This window comes from Dama dama, chromosome 28 (genome assembly GCF_033118175.1).
Source record: "Dama dama isolate Ldn47 chromosome 28, ASM3311817v1, whole genome shotgun sequence".
Lineage (NCBI taxonomy): Eukaryota > Metazoa > Chordata > Mammalia > Artiodactyla > Cervidae > Dama > Dama dama.
Genome location: NC_083708.1, coordinates 8,667,254 through 8,685,067, shown reverse-complemented (window position 1 = coordinate 8,685,067; position 17,814 = coordinate 8,667,254). Strand labels below are relative to the sequence as shown.

The following is a 17,814-nucleotide window of genomic DNA, read 5'->3' as shown; positions in this document are numbered from 1 at the left end:
GAATTAGATTCTGAATATTTATGAAAGGAGTTCTCTTTGGATGCAAAGTTAGCATAACAGACTATTGAAAAATTTGTTATCATCTTATCTCAAGGGACTTTCACTTTTGTGAGAATGTGATTTAAAACAGTTCATTTTATGGGGTCATTTTTTTTTAGTACTTTAGGATGTATTCAGAATTCACATAAACATTATCAGTCATAATTATACAACACAGTTCCTTTGTTGACTTCAGACAAATTTCTGACCATTTCACGTTGTGTACCAAGAAGAGGGAAAGTGAAAAAATCATACATTGGGATAAACTTGTAATTCATCTGCTGGTTTGATTCTAGGAGATAAAAACAGACAATCTCTAACCTTTTTTCATACTCTTGGAAAATCATTCGACTTCTCAAATTCTTTCTTAGATAACCCAGTATCAAGTTAAAATCTGACTTACGGTGATCATTAGAAAGACCATAAATAACAAATGTTGCCGAGGATGGGAGGAAAGGAATCCTTGTACAAGGTTGGTGGGAATGCAAATTGCTGCAGCCACTATTGCAGAACAGTATGGAGGTCCCTCAGAAAACTAAAAATAGAGTTACCACCATGATCCAGCAATTCCACTCAATGGGCATATCTGGAGAAAAGATACAAGCACCACAATGTTCGAGAGCTTCCCTGGTGGCTGACAGTAAAACGTCTGCCTACAATGCAGAAGACCTGGGTTCAATCCCTGGGTCAGGAAGATCTCCTGGAGAAGGAAATGGCACCCCACTCCAGTATTCTTTCCTGGAAAATCCCATGGACGGAGGAACCTGGTAGGCTACAGTCCATGGGGTCACAAAGAGTCAGACACTACTGAGTGACTTCACTTTCTTTCACTTACCACAATGTTCATAGCAGAGCTATTTCTAATAGCCAAGATACGGAAGCAACCCCAGTGCTCGTCAACAGACAACTAACCTAGGAAGATGCAGTATATATACATACATACACACAATTATAAAAGAATGAAATAATGAAAAAGCCATAAATAGAATGAAATAATACCATTTGCAACAACTTGGATGGACTTAGGAGGATATTATGCTAAGTGAAATGTTATACAGAGAAAGACAAATACTATATGATATCACTTATATGTGGAATCTAAAGAATAAAACAAACCAATGCCTATAACAAAATAGAGGCAGAGTCACAGCTGTAGAAAACAAACTAGAGGCTACTACTGGAGAGGACTGAGGGAGGGGAAGAAAAAGGGTAGAACACTTGCAAGTACAAACTACAATGTATAAATTTAACTACAAGGATACATTATACCATACCAGGAATATAGCCAATATTTTATAATAACTGTAAATGGAATATAATCTTCAAAAATTGTGAATCAGTATGTTGAATGCCTGAAACTTTCCTAATAGTGTCTATCAACCATACTTAAAAAAAATTTCCAAGTAAACACCAAAAAAAAAAAAAAAGATTGACAGCAAACCATAGCACTATAAGCTGCCCCAATATTTTGCAAAATATTGTAGCTCTCTTTGGAGAGAGGACACTGTAGGAATGTGGAACCGAGTATTTCTAAGATTATTTGAGACTTAATCACAATCTCCTTCCTACTGTCTTGCCATGCTCTAAGCACTGGAAAGCATTGCTTATTGTAAATCATATGACCTTTAAACCAAAAAGAGTAGATGAGATTCAGAATGTCAGGGAACCCCCAAATTATTTATTTTCCATGTATGCAAGGCTAGTATATCAAAAGAATATACACCCAGAAACCCAAACTTATCAAAAACAAATTAAAAATTGAACAGAAAGCAGATAAAACCTGGAGTCAGATGCCCTACTGTTGAGCCACAAGGTTATTAAAATATAATTCAACTAATCATCTCTTATCAAAGAAAGGTCTCAGAACAAGCCTTTAGTGTTTTTCTCAACTTCTTTCTCTCATCATAAAACAACAATACCACAGAAATTGATCTAGGCTTAAATTATTCCAAATAAACCCCCTAACGTGCAACTGACTTTACTGCTATTATGTGACCCCTCGTTTCATAGATAGAGCCACAGCTTCATTCATTCAACATTTATTGATTCCATACCATGTTTAAACAAGTACTAATACTAGTGGTTTAAAAACTTAGAAGCAAAAAAAAAAAAAAAACACTCTTGAGAATAACAGTGAGTGGGCAAAGTTCATCAGTAAATGAAAGTTATAGAATAATGTTGTTGGTGCTAAATACAGAGGTATATACCACATGCTAGGGCTTCCCTGCAGGCTCAGAAGGTAAAGAATTTGCCTGCAGTGCAGGAGACCTGGGTTCAATCCCTAGGTCAGGAAGATGCCCTGGAGAAAGGATACCACTCCAGTATTCTTGCCTGAAGAACTCCACGGACAGAGGAGCTGGGCCCAAAGAGATGGACATGACTGAGTGACTAACATGTTCACTTACTTTCTACCACATGCTATGGAGGTGTTGAAGGGCTACACAAGGATGATTTACCAACTTCCAAAAGGTGGTAGGAGTTTATCAGGCAAAGTAAAAAGTAAGCGCAAAGGCAAGGATGGGTCCAGTGCACATGGGCACAGATGCTCCGGGAAGCACAGAAATGGGCCCCCAGAGTGGGCCAGAGAGCAGATTTGGGAGACCAGATGCTCTGCTGGAGGCCACCTCAGCCTGGAGAGACATAAGTGCTTTCATAACTCATCAGCCCAGAACAAGTGCCCCTTTTTATGTCCTACAAATCCAGTTTACATACTAGAAGCAGCTCTGAATGTGGGTGATGTTCAGAACGTGGGGTTAATCTCATGAGTCCTACAGACCCACTGTAGAGTTAGGAGAAAGACTTAATTGGGTGGGTGCTTGCTTTTCTTTACATTTAGGAACTTTTGCATAGTAATAGGCTAATACAAACAAAGGCTAAGTGAGCAGACCAAAGTAGGAAGAATGTTCTGGCATTCTAGAACTAGAAATCATGACAGCCAGATCTAAGGTGGGGTGGCTGGGATAGACACCAGTGATTGGCCAGTTTGAGGAGTTTCTAGGTTATCTGGAAAATATTTCTGCACAACTGCCTAAGGATTAATGGGCAGAAATAGCTGGAGTATGTTTGACACTCTCCAAAGCCCTGCCAGCACACAAGTCTCCCCGATTATTTCTTGGGGAGTTTTGTCCAGCTCTGGAGACTGACCTAAGAACACAAATTGAATGTCCAAACTGGCTTGTTTGTCCTTCAAGGTTATTTGCTTCCTGATACTGCAACCATTTGAGTCACTCCTTATTGTCAAATCATTCCTCTTTCATCTCCTTTGCTTGTTCCAAACCCATTCTTCATATTGATCTTTTGCCACATTTTGAAGTTGACTTCCATAATGTGATCGTAGGCTCATACCACACAAAATTGGAACCATAGTGTCAGAGGACAAGAAGGTTGAAATGATTAGAGAGTCTCTCTAATCCCACTGCCTCCACTCCGTGAGCCCCACGCCAACAGGATACAATCAACCTGACCACCAGGAGCCAGAGGAAATCAGGAAACTAACCTATTCTTCTGTTCCGTGGTCTAATGGTTTCCAGGAGCCCAGGAGAACCCTGGTAGAGTGAGTAAGATATCTCAAAATGGACTCAAGTGAATCACATGTAAGCTTACTACATCCAAATCCTTTTACAAACATCATAGCAAGTCAATAAATGGGATTTAAAAAAATCTAAATAAGAAGCTTTGACTTCAGCAACAGGGATCACAGACACATTTGAGACAAAACAGACTGGCATTTGGGACATTCCTGGCAGGAAGTGACTTCTATGAGTGAAATTATGAAAAAGCACATTTCTTTTGAAGGATGAAAACATTATTTTACATGACTTCTCAAATGAGAATATTCACATTTGTGGGCTTTCAGAGTTTCTTTAACTAAAACCCAGAAACCGGATTGCCTTTAAAGCAAGTCATCAATCACTTAGAGCTTAAATCGGGCCTTAAGAAAATAGTCTTGATCGCCATGTTGGCCTAGATTCTGTCCAGAGTCGGGGAGCCTGATCCTTGTAAAACTAAACACAGCTATTAGCTCCAGAGATACAAGCCTAACTGATGAATTCAAATAGATGCATTTACTCATTCATTCAATAAAGAAGTGGATAGCCTGGTTGGAAACAGGTAATAGAGTACAAGACAGTAGTCTTGCACCAGGAATCACAGAGTCTCAGAGCTGGTGAACCTGAATGTGGAGGACAGTGAAGGACTTCCCGCAGGAGGAAGAGTATCAGAGGATAAGCATGAGCCAGATGAAGATGCTTTGGAAATCAGATGGGGTGCAGGAGAGTAACAGTGCTCCAAGGGGGGGGGGGGGGGGAGCAAGGAATAAGTGACCTCCATGATTCTGATGAACTATAAGCAGATTGGTATTGCTACTGTGATAAAACAAAAGTCAATAAAGTAGAGCAAAAATGGAAAGGTCAGCCCAGGTCATGTTTAACATTTCTCAAATTTGATAAACTGCAGAGCTATTTCTGAATATAATTTATTCCTGAGCTCTAATATATTAATGCAAGAAAAATCAGTGACTAGAAACCTTCATAGATAAATAAAACATGCTCACTTCTTGTATCTGAGCAGAGTTTGAAAATCACTTCTGTAGTAAGTGAGACAATGACAAATGTTTGTCCAAGGGAGTGGAGTGGTCGGATTTCAGTTTTAGCTCCATGAATTGTGTTACCAGGTACAGAGGGGGGTTAACGATGCTGGAAGCAGTAGACTAGTGAAAGGGATTTGTAGCTGATGGAGGCAAAAATCTGGATTTGAGAAATACATGAGGATACACCTGACACAAGGCTGGTTTATTAGATTTACTAAGTGAGGGAGAAGGAGACAACTCTCAAAGGTTCCAACATATGTAGCTGGGTTGCAGAGGATAGGAAACACATACAATTTATATTGCATAAAGCACATACATTTATATATATACAATGTGTTTGAGTGTGGGGTGGAGACAAATGGGAATTTAGTGGTGAACAAAATTTGATGCAAGGATATCTAACGCTCAGATGCATGTCCATGAGTCATCACCATCACCATCACTGTGACCACAGCAACTGTTTAAGGACCCTTACAAAGTGCCTCAAATGTACTGTCGTGTAACCTTGACCGCAACACTATAAGGGAGATACTGAGAAGAAGCTAAGGTGTAGGGAGGCTGAGTATCGAGCCCAAGATCACACAACCAGAAAGCAGGAGAGGTAGGGTGCTTGGGTCCCTCTGCCTTAAAATGCCAGATCTTTACTTTTACCACCAAGAGGTGGATGTCTCCAGGGGAACCTGGAGAGCTCTGACCTTCAAGAGATGGGCAGACTGTTTCAGAGGGTATCAGGAGAGACAGATGGGTGGATGAAAACACATAGTCAATGTTCCTTCCCAGAAGCTGAACACTGATACATTCAGAGGCCAGGCGTGGAAGTAAACGTGTGAAGGACGTGGTTCTCTGGCAAAAGGTGGCCATGGAAGAAATGGTTGAATTAGGGAATGCTTCACCCAATGAAAGTCTTCAAATTCAAGACTTTATTTTAGAAAAACACAATTCTGACAATGCAAAGACATCTTCCATTAGAATAATCACAGCCTTCTAGTTTGGCTCACTCTTACTGATTATCTCTACACAAACCATATAACAAAACATGACAACATTTGATAAAGGTTAAGTAAGCACCAAATGCAGCAAGTAAACTGTGTATGGTTTGTGACTTTTAAAAACTGCTCAAACACAGTTTTTGTATTTTTTGCAAGACTGAATTAAAAGACATGGCCTATTATGTAGTTCAGTGGTCCAAACATTAAGAACTATGAGAGAAATTCCTTCCAAAGAGTGATAAGGATGTGTCTGCATATCTGAAATAATTTTTGAAATTTCCCTTGACCTGTCAATGAGAAGTTTTGCTAGGTCTCCTAGATCTCCTGGGATTAAAGTTAGTATCTATCTTCACCCTCTCACATTTAACTATTATCTTTTAGAATAAGGATGTCTATTCAGGATGTCTGTAATTTATTTTATAACGCTTTGGTGTTCTTGGTATGATACTATATTGGTGCCTGTTGTTTTCATCTTTAATTCTAGGAGCTGTCTAGGAATGCACAGAACAAGGTGTTCAGTTGGCCTTGTATTTGAAAGGGTCATACGCCAGAGTCTTGCAGAGTCAACTGCAAGTCCTTCTGATTTAGGTAGATTTATCCACAGTCAACACTTCTATTATGAACTAAATATAAAAGATTGATCTTTATTGATGAACTAGTGTCTAGGCAATTATTATGGTGGATGTATCAGTGGCTTCCCTTTGATGAACATAAACCTATTCAACATATGCAGATGAGATATTATAGCTAAACACATCTTAGTCTAAATGGACTGCATGGAAGATTCCATTGGTGCCTATATCCTGTACCTCTTAGAGATGAGGCCCATAGTTTTATCCCCAGTTGCACTGAGTCCAGGCACTGGGTTAGGAGGATTCCTGATTGAAAGACGCTGACTAAAGGCACAGATGCCTGTTTCTAGAGCATTGCTCTCTTCACCTCAAGTGAATGTGCGCATAACATGTGGTCAAAGACTAAAACGGCAGAGCCCCACAGTTTCACCGTGTTTATAGAACAGGCTTTGCTCTTGATTTACTAATAAATGTCTATCTAATAAATATCTGACTGTCTGGTTGAAATGAGGCTTGGCTTGCTTCCATTATAACCTGGAAGTGAGGTTGTAGTTGAGGGGAGAGGCTCTCTCTCAGAACCTCCCCAGGTGTTCACTACTATCTAACCAAAAAAACAACAATTTTGCTAATTTTGGCTTCCATCAGTAAAAAGAATGCTATGAAATGGTTAATATGATAAATCATCTCAAAGTGCTTCAGAAAAAGATAGGTATACATTTTTATGGTTAAAAAAACTATTCTCTGAATATATGTTTCCAAAATACTAGGTCCAAAATAATCTACATGGCTCAATAGCAAACATTTGCCTACTTTAAAGTACAAAGGAAATTCTAAAAATAAACAACATTTGAGTGATGAAAGAACATCCTGGTTGAAATTTAAAATGCACAAAGAAATCAAAGGGCAATGACATTTTATGAGATAGCTTGAAATATAACAAAGTCAGTTATAATTACATTTTATCACTGCATTTTAAGAAGAGATATAAGAAATTGCATTTGATTCCTCTCTCTGCTGCCAGCAATTGAATCTATAGTTCAAAGATTTGAATACATCATCTTTTAAACAATGGATCATTTCAGCTTGTTTCTAACCCAACTCAAAAGAAGACAGAGATACTCAGTAGTGAGATAATTGAATCAATTATAATTCAGCAAGCAATTCGGAGAAAAATCACAGTCTGACACTTCAAACTATTCTGGACCTCAGCATCAAATACCAGTTTCTACACAAACTACCCATGACACCTCTCAGAGGCAATACAAAAGAACCTGTTCATCAAGAAGCCCTCTCAGATGTTTCCAAGTATGGAATGGTAAAGCATTAGTCAGAGCTTATCAGGGAAATAAAAGATAGGAATTCGATCAATTACAAAATGCCCAGGGCAGTGATGGGATCCTACACACAACTTAAAAAATGTACTGTACCCACTGACCATATATTACTTTTTAAAAATATTCTTTTGGAGTTCATACAGATCATAAGTTCATATAGATATTTCATTTTGCATGTTTTCTTTTTTTTTAATCATTGATCTCACAACAGTGAAGCAGGTACAGCTTTTCACAAACTGCTATTTCACATAAAAAATAAAGTGAGGTCGATTAAATTGAATTCAGCATGTGTATCATAATCAAATATACAATTAATTCCCCTGGAAACCTGATATTGTTGAGAGTGATTAAGAATAAAATCCTAGTGGGTTACATTTTTCTTTCAAAGTCACTCCATAGTGGATTGTCCTAAGCTAGGAAGATCATTTATTCAGACTTACTAAAGCAAAATCAACATAGCATGAGAAAAAAACCAATAATTTTTCATTTTCTTCATCAGTACTACCACTTACCACCCGCTCCTCCCCACAAGCATAAACAACTGTAGGAGCAGAAATCAGCACAGTCTGTCTGGAACAGAACCACCAGGATCCCAAAACCACATAGAATCTATTCTGCAGAAACAAAACTATGCTGACTTTTTTTTTTTTTTTAAAACCAAGCCCAATGCCAGTCATGCTGCATAATCAGAAATGAAAAGTAAAAATTAGACTTGGCTTATCTTGCCTTTGATGTTATAATAATCACAGATATCCAAGACATTCTAACTAAAAAAACAAACAAAAAAAACAAAAAAACAGGACATTGAGAAACTGGAAAAGCCCAAATGGGCAAGCAGAATGTAATTTCTCAAGACCACTCTAGTTTCTAAGTATTACTATGATTTAGACCTATTCAACATAGCAGTCGCTTGCTACATGTAGCCACTGAGCTCTTGAAATTCACCTGGTTCAAACTGAGATGTACTATAGGTATAAAATACAAACCAGGATCTGAAGACTTTATAAAAAATGTTTTAAAATATTATATTAACATTTGAAAATGTTTCTTATATGTTAACATGGTCATCTTTTGGATATATTGAGTTAAACACATTATTAAAATTGATTTAGCTTACTTATTTTTACTTATTTTAAAGTGGCCAGTATATATCACTATCAGATATGTAGCAGGCACGTGTGGCCAACACTGTATTTGTATTGTATAGCAATGATCCAAAAGAAATAGACAATAACCATTACAACATGTAGAAAACCTCGTGGGAAATTCTACTAGTCAAACCATTTGGCTCAGAACTTGTAAAAACTTTGGCACATAGTATAAAACAGTTTTTACAGCATATTTCCTACGGAAGACCATGATGTTGGGAAATAAGAGTGTTTGGAGGGTAAAACATGACAGAAAGGGAGGCTTTGTTGGAAAAAAAAAAAAAAAAAACCCAAGTTCAACCACCAGCTAAAGCGAACTCTAGCTCAACTTTTTCTGGTGCCCAGATCCAGTAGATGATTTCTGCTTCAGAGGGAAACTCTCCTTTTGCAGGGAGGTTCAAGGATGATGAGTTCAAAGAATTATGACCAGGTGAGAACAAGTGTAGGAGTTCTTCTAAGAGCCTGCTCAGGGAACAGTAAGAACAGGGGTGAGGTGGGTGTTGATTATCTTCTCAATATTCTTGGGCTTTCCTGGTGGCTCAGTTGGTAAAGAATCCGCCTGCAATGTGGGAGACCTGGGTTCGATCCCTGGGTTGGGAAGATCCCCTGGAGGAGGGAAAGGCTGCCCACTTCAGTATTCTGGCCTGGAGAATTCCAGGGACTATACAGAATTCCATGGGTCGCAAAGAGTTGGCCTCGACTGAGGACTTTCACTCCACTTCCCTTCCGGGCCCCTGGGGGTGGGGTGTCTCCCACCCTACACCCTCACCCTTGCCCCTCACTGCCCCTCATTCCTTGCCTTCCCAGCGGGTCTGTGCCCACCCCACCACCCTGTGCCGCCCAGCGTCCCCTTGGCTGGTTGCTTCCCACACTTCTTTCTCCTCCCAGTTCCAACTGCGCCTCCCTCACTCTGGCCTTTCTGCCTTTCCTTTCCTTTCCCAGGCATTTCTTTGCAAACTTAAGTTAAACAGTCAGAAGGGAGACCTGAAATATATTTTAATAGACTTTGCATTTTCTTATCTCATCACAGGAAAGAAATAGGGGGAAAAAAAACCAAACAATCCCCAAGCGCTCAGATACATGAAAGGTGGATGCACCTTTCACTTCTCCAGGGCCCCTTACTGGATGCTTACTGCTGTTCCCTGTTTGGTTTCTGTCTGTCTTGGTCAGTGACCCTTCACTGTCTCCCATCTTCCTGCAGCCCAAACAGAATATGGGTCAAAACAAATTTTCATCAGAATCATCTAAGTAATTTTCCAGCACTCTCAAGACCCGAAATCAGATCCTTTGGGTGGGAATCGGATTCTGAGGAGTGCAAGTTTAGTAAAATAAAAAAAAAAAACTATCCATAATTTTCTGATGGTGATGTCTGTCCTACAAATACCTAATATATTAAAAGAACCAATTGACAAGTACATTAGATGTTCCAAGAATGACAGGGTATAGGGAAAAAAATTCAATTATTGACCTTAGTATTTGAAAAAAATTAAGAACAGGCCCAAATTGACAAATATTATCAAAGCATTTTTCAACAGAATATCTTTGAGATTAGGGTCATTTAATTTACGATTTCTATTATGGGTTTCTTGGAATGTATTTCAAAGTCATTTAGTAAAAAGACTGACAGTCATTCCTCAAAACACATGGTTTATTTATTATGGTTATTATTTAACTCAAGTCATACATTTTTACCTTCTGCTGAAAGTGATTATTCAGTTAAAGAACTACAATACTGTTTAAGTATAAAACTACTTTTTGGTTAAGTTAAATTTTATTGAAGGGCATAACATGTAGAGTCACTCTCACCTAATGCTCTCTTATTATTATTATTGTCTAAAAAAGCTTTTTAGTGGATTTTCAAGAGTTATGTTACACTTGTTAGCAATTTACAGTTGAATTAGGAATCAAAATGTTAATAAATTAGGCCAAAACACAGGAAATCTTATTACAATTAGGATAATGAATTAAAAATTCGAGCTTTTGATGTTTCAAAGTTTTGAACTCATAGAGCTTTGATATAATGTTTAATAAACACATATTTCTACTATTATAAACAGCCTCTCAATCCCCAAGAAATTAAGTCAAAGGCATGTATTTCTGTACTGGAATACATAATACTTTTATTCAGAACAAGATATTTTTACTTTTAAAATAATTTTGTCATAAATTCCCCATGTTATTAAGAAAAAAAAACATTTAGATTATCAATAAGCAACTTTAGGTCACAACATAAACACAGAAAGAGAATGAAAATAATCACCAACCATACCTTATTATGTGTCTGAGTCTGTCCAACCAGTATGAGGATGTTGGATGAGATGATAGACAGGCAGAAGTTAATTAGAATTATGGACCTCTCAGAGCGTATGTACCTAACCAGAGAGAGAAAGAGTGTCCAACTTTAAAGTTCAAAGGAAAGACGAAAAATTCTCTATTATACAAATTGGCAGAACTCATCCAGAAAAAAGATACACTAAGCTGCAGGCTTTACATGAGAAAACATAAAAAACAGTCATTTTTAAGAAAGATTATGGCAAAAACCACCACAATATTGTAAAATGATTAGGCTCCAATTTATATAAATAAATTAATTTAAAAAAAAGAAAGATTATCCTTTGAGACCCAATTCTATAGTGAAATGTGATATCCAAGAGACCTTTAAATTTTATTTTCTTTAGACCTTAGTGTAGACAACATGGTATTTCTGACAGAAGCTAAGCTGTACCTCTGTTATCACCGTACATTTTTTTACTAGAAATAAAAAATTTCTTTAAACTATGAATTAGTACAAGAACCTTTACTATATATGTATATATAATATGCTAATTATCACCAAACTCATCAGTGGGTAAAACTCTAGAACCAAAAAGAAAAAAAATCCACACAAATTGTGAAATATCCCCCCACCTCTGCACTGTTTACTAGAAAGATGCCATTACTTTCATGAAACCACAAACATTTTCATCCACTACGTCATTATCTCAAGTTTTTTTAGGTTGTTACTCTTTACATTTTTCTTTTCCTGAGTAATTGCCCCAGAGAAAAGAAAACGAATCTTTATTGCTAAAAACTAACCCAGTCCACAAATTATTCATCATTAGGCTAGAAAATTACTTGGCGTCTGCCATATTTTACCCTTATGAAGAAGTTTATATACGGTCTGTCACATAATTTTTAAGTGCATCAAGAATGTAATTCATGGAGAAAACTGCTCAGAATCAAATGTTCTACCAGCTGTTTACCCTAACAGGGTAGCAGCTATTTTGCTTTCCTGTACCCAGTGACAAATCACTGAGTGACAGTTAAAAAAAAAAAAAAGAAGAAGAAGATATATTTGTTCTTGCTGTGTATTTGAGACTGTCCGATTTGCATTAGAACATGAAATCACTGTCCACTACAGGTGTGGGCTTCCCTGTCCCGGGTTACACGGGGGTGCAAGAGATCTGGAGACACTTTAGAAAGTAAAATCTGTCAAAGTTCTTTCTCTCTGTTGTGAGGAATATGAAGGCTGAGGCCCTATATTCCACCACATAGTTCAGAAAAGAGTGCAAACCAGAAATGAGTAACAATAAAACATAAAAAGCATTTTTAATGTAAGAGAAACTTCCTTTCTTCACAGAACATAGAAGGAGCCTAAGTTGACTCTCAACTAAAAAAGAAAAATGGGCTCAAGAGTAGCTTAAGCTTGTCCCTGCATCATCAATATCTAAAAATATAATAAACCACACACTGGGATACTGAAAACATTATCAAATGTTATGTTGCTTCTTATTTTGTGGGTGGGATATGTATCACAAAAAGTTTAAGGACTGCACAAAACTGACCCTCTATGTGATATTAAAGGCTTCCATGACACCACAAGTACATAGATATTATTTAAAAGTTTTCATTGATATTATTTACTCAGTAAATAGAAGAATCGTGGTAATAAGGACCTAGACTGACCAACCTGCAGAGTTTTTCCATTTTCATTTCCATTGTAATATTGCCTTAAAATTTTACTAGTTATCTCAACTTTGAAAACTTTCTATAAAAATGTTTTATGTTTTAAACAAAATTTGTGAGTGCATCATTTCAATATATGGGCTGAAAACACATGCTCAGTTGCTCTTTGATGTAACAACATAACTCCACAGAATATATTTGTAGGTGGAGAGAATGTCACAGTGGATTCATTTTTTTGATGAACATTTCTAATAAACTATATGAGACACCAACAAATTTCAAAGTAGTAATTATATATAAAATAATTCTGATGTTCACACATTTTATACATCATTAGAAAAGCAAAAATTATAAATTTCTTAATTAGAAAAAAAGGCAGTAGGATCGTGAGCATTCATGCTACAAGAGCCACTTAATATCAATAGCTTTTGAATCTTGAAACTTCTATCAAATTGTTAATATTATTTCAATTCTTCTACCTATAGACAATGAGTTGATGGCCACTAACTGTTAGGAATTCAAATTTATGTTGTTTCTGGGGAGTGTCTTTTATACTTCTAAGTGTCATGTCAAAACTGGGTAGATACTTTCAGTTGGAGAAAACTCTTATAGTAGGTGATTTTCCTGGATTTTCTGTATTACAGAAAACTTTACTAGGGACTAATTAATCCCATACTTCTTGGATAAACTTTTTATATCATTTATACCAGCAGTGTTTGTGCTAGCATTAGCCATATGTGTTGAAGTGTGAAGAAAAAGGTGGAATTGGTGGCTGAACTCTAAGTAATGAGAAATGGAACTCAGTCCTGAATATCTCAGTGAGTATGAATTATGATGCTATTGATGAACTGTGATACTATTACCTAGTATCCTGGCCTGTAAACACTGCCTCATTTCCTTAGAAGAATCTTTTAGGCAACTGTGGGAGAGAAAGGCTTCTTTCCAGTCTTTGCCTGTCTTGCTCTTGTATTATCAGGACAATGCCTGAACGACTGAGCCCTGAACCCAGGATCCTACTCTCTACTATGCCATGCCTAGACCAAGCATCTCTTTCATTTCATAAGACTGATTATAGATTATTAGATTGTCTTTCTTAACATTTCACTACCCTTCATGGGAAGGCAGAACTTCTGTTACATATCTGCACCAACAGACCAAGAATGTATACATACTTAGTTTTGTATGAAGCATAAAAATTTTAATATCTTTGACAATATAATATCCTGGACAATTAACTTTTGTCTTCAAAAGAGTAAAAAATGTAACAGAGAACATTTTTTTTCCAAAAATAGAGGTCAATCAAATGACCTTTCCTTAATAAATTATAATTAACTTTTGGACAGAATTTTTTTTATATTAAGTAAAAGATAAGTACAATACTAGGGCTGGCAATCTTTGCAATCTTAATATTTCAAATATTCAAATAATAATATGCAATTATCTATTTACTAATATAGCAACTGTTTTTAGAATATTTTTAACTAATAAAAATGGATATAGTAATGTTTAACATTTAAAAATTTATTGGGAAGTTTGGTTACACACTAGCTAACAATATGTGAGTAGACATAATAAACCTTACAAGTCTAATATTCTCATTAATAGAATAAGAACAAATCTTAGGAAAACACAATATTTTCACATAATATCAAGCAGATGCAATTTCAGGTATTATAGAACAGTATTTTTCAATCACTTCTTCTTGTCTATGTATTTTTTCTGGCTTCTTTTAATCAGTTGGTCAAAATCTGACTTATTGGAAACATTCAACCAAGAAACCTTTTCTAAAGCTTTATGGTATCTATTATGTTAATATATTAATATTATAGAAGATCTTACTCATTGTACAGGACACATTGTATGTGTTTAAAACAAGAATTTGTAGACCATATTTCTATAACAGAGAAATTAATTTGACTGTATCAATTAAACTCTCAGACTCAATAGCAGTTGGGGTAAATGGAAACCGCACATAGACTGAATTTGGGGTGTTAAGAATACTTGGGCATGACCAACTTGTTGAAGACTACCATCATCTGAATTGAGTGTGTGTGTGTATGCTTCACTTATTTTCTTATCATAGGAAAATATAGAGAAGAAAATTAAGTAAATACTTAGCACTTTTGAGTTCATCTATTATAGTTCAATCAAAGCAATTATAGCTGTTTTAAAGGTACTTTTTCCAATAAATCAAGAAAACATGAGACATATAATAGCTATCATACTCTCTGATTTAACTCTGTAACAGCATTCCATTTGAAGTGTGTTAACTGATTACATACCTCCATAACGCGGCATAGACCACTGCTAGGGTGACCAACGCCAAGCAGGAAAGGCCACTGCCCACGATTAGGGTAACTGAAGGTGTACTGGAGGATTCCATGATCTGCAAATCAAAAAAAAGAAGCACACAAAATAGAGAGAGAGAAAGAGGATTTTTAAAATAAACGAAAATAACTTCTAAACTCAACCAAACTATCCTAACACTCAAAAATAGCCAATATAGTTGTTATAGTAACCAGATAATTACCAAGTAACCACTCTGTTCACATATTCTCAACCCCTAAAATGACTAATTCTAGCTGCTCCCTCTCTCCCACTGTGAAGTAATGAAGGCCTTAAGAGTTTTCAGTGCTGGATTGTGGCATATACCCATTTATTGCTTTCTAAAATAAATCACTAAAGTTACAACTTGGACAGCATTAACACATTAAATTTTCTCTAGCTGATATTTGAAGCAGTATTCATTTTTCTTCAACTAACTACAGTTCAGTTATTTCACAGTATGCGTTTTTAGCGAAATGTACCTTTATCCTCCTATTTATAAGGCATTATGTTATACAAATCTGGTAACTAGATATTGAAAAATGTTCAAACTTTCTGACTTTTGACAACTTTGCTTTAAGTCAAGTATTCTTTCATTTAATTTCAGTAGCTTGGCCTCCTAGAATACAGAAGAAAATAAAATTTCAGATATAAGACCTAGAATATGTTTTGTGATTCTTTTTTCTGTGAACAAAATATAGAGTTAATTTTCACAGTCAATATCATTCTCTAAATATATGACCTTGAAAAATAAAACCTTATATTTTTAAAAAAATGTATAAAGATCACAAGCAGTCACTGATTTGAGAGATTTCTTTCTTCAGACACTAACATGGTACTAACTAGTAAAATCTACTGTTTTTTCATATAGTATTGGAAGTTTAAAGAAATATACTTTAAGATCAAGTGTGTTCCAAATCTTAGATAGGCACAATGAATTTTATAGATATTTTTGGTTATCAAAATAAGTAATAGTGATGCATATTTAGGCCAGATTTAGAAAGAAAGTCACATTTATCTTAATAATTATTTCTCACCATTTCAATTTCTGAAACAATTTTTCAAAATACCTTTGATGAGGATATTGTTTTTCTTTCAGACAGTTCATTTAGCTGCCTGCTTCAGAAACTAGTTTTGCAAATCTATATACTTCTAAGGAATGATTTTACAGTTTCTGATAGTCCATACTTTCACAAAAACTTCATTTAATGTTTTAAAAATAAATATCCAAGGACATCCCAGAAAATCTGTACTGAAAATATCCAATGCAGATATGCAATGTGTTTGGCTATAGTGTCTGGGGTCTTCATTCTACTACTAACAGTATCCTTACAAATTCCCCAGAACAGATTTCGAGTTCTAAAATAAAGGTTAAGCTGACAATTATTTTTATTTGAAAGTTTGCAGCATATTAGCAATATGATTGGACTACATACTTAAAACTATACTGCAGAAATTTCAAGTTAGAAGACATAAAATTGAGTAGAATTTAGTTATAGCACACCAACTAGAATTCATTTCACCAAGCCACTGTAGCTAAGGAGGAGACGAACCCAATTTTGCCACCCTGCAACATTTCCCATTTCCCCATTTAAAATGCAGTTCCCTGGAGAAACACTCTCCACAACGTCCCTGCCTTTGCATTAAAGCCGTGTTTTCCCTTTGTTACTTACTATTTCTCTAGGTTGCTGAGCCAAAATGGCGAAGGTAGAGAGACGATCACATAAGCATTTCGTATGGGATGCATCGGTAAGCACAGTTTTACATCCCTGGGTGGACCACGTTCCCAAAGAATCGTTCCTGCAAAGTGTGGAGGGAAGATCGGGATAAATACGCCTGACGGTCAATTCCGTAAAGAAGAAAATGCAGTTTAATTGAGAGAATCGTCTACTGTAATTCCCGCACAGGAAAAAGGGAAAAAAAAAAAAAAAAATCTACTTGTTGTTGAATAGGACGTAATTTAGATGCATCTCCAGTAAGGCAAAGCCAGAGTGTTTGGAGGAAGCAGGCGGGCGGCGGTGCAGCGTGCAGAGAGCTGTCCAGCGCCGGAGGTGCTGAAACCGGGGCTGGCTCCGTCCAGCCCTCTGCGAGAACGGCGGCGGCGGCGGCGGCACGAGCAGCCGCCAGAGCGCTGGCAGCCACTTCCTATGCTCATCGGATCGTTTCAGACACTCAGAGTGCAAAGAGGCTTTTCACATTTCATACCAGCTCTGATTCCCGTCCCGTATTTTTGGATCGTGAATGTTGGCTTTTAAAACGAGGATTTCTCTGAAAAGCCTGCCTAAAAGGTTAGATAGCTCGTGTTGGGTGATAGAATCTTCTCCGCTGTTGGTTAGGGATTTTTTTTTTTTTTTTTCCTCCCCTTAGAATTAGCTGCTGTGAAAATTTCACCCTGGAAATGGGAAGCAGCAGCAGCAGCAGCGGCATCAGCTGGTTCCGACTCTCATTGCCCTGGTATCCAGGGGAGGGGTGGGTCTCAGACAGAAGCTTCCCACTCCACACTTCACTCAGCCCAAGCTCCTCTGAAGCCCTTGACATTGCTCCCCCCATCCCCACCCACCTCTCTTCCCGGGGTGGGGCATTAAGTATTAAGCTAACCTGGAGTCTGCTACAACATTTAGAAGAATAACTCCACCTCAAAGTCTGGTAGGAAAGGGGAAAGAGGGCCTGCTTCAATGTTCCCTTTGGTGTAGCCATTCAAAATTCTGAAGCATATGGTTTGTTTCCCACCCCAGCAGAACAATAAAAATGGTATCAACCTACGCCTACTTGAGGGGGGTAAAGAACGGGGAGAATCCTTCCACCCCCGACTGAACTACTCCACAAGAAGAGGAAGAAAAGAAAAAAAAAAAAATAGCTACGGAGTTCAACCAA

The 17,814-nt window shown here is 36.9% G+C and overlaps 1 protein-coding gene across 1 annotated transcript in view; it reads right to left on the bottom strand.

Annotated features, from left to right (window-relative positions):
* The window catches only part of ADGRB3 (adhesion G protein-coupled receptor B3), an 840,391-nt gene that overhangs the window by 149,625 nt on the left and 672,952 nt on the right, over window positions 1–17,814 (bottom strand). Inside the window, exons 18-20 of the mRNA XM_061131956.1 lie at window positions 16,614–16,740; window positions 14,898–15,001; window positions 10,940–11,042 (exon numbers count right to left, since the gene is read on the bottom strand). Coding sequence (XP_060987939.1) covers window positions 10,940–11,042; window positions 14,898–15,001; window positions 16,614–16,740 — 334 coding nt within the window. The remainder of the gene's footprint in view (window positions 1–10,939; window positions 11,043–14,897; window positions 15,002–16,613; window positions 16,741–17,814) is intronic.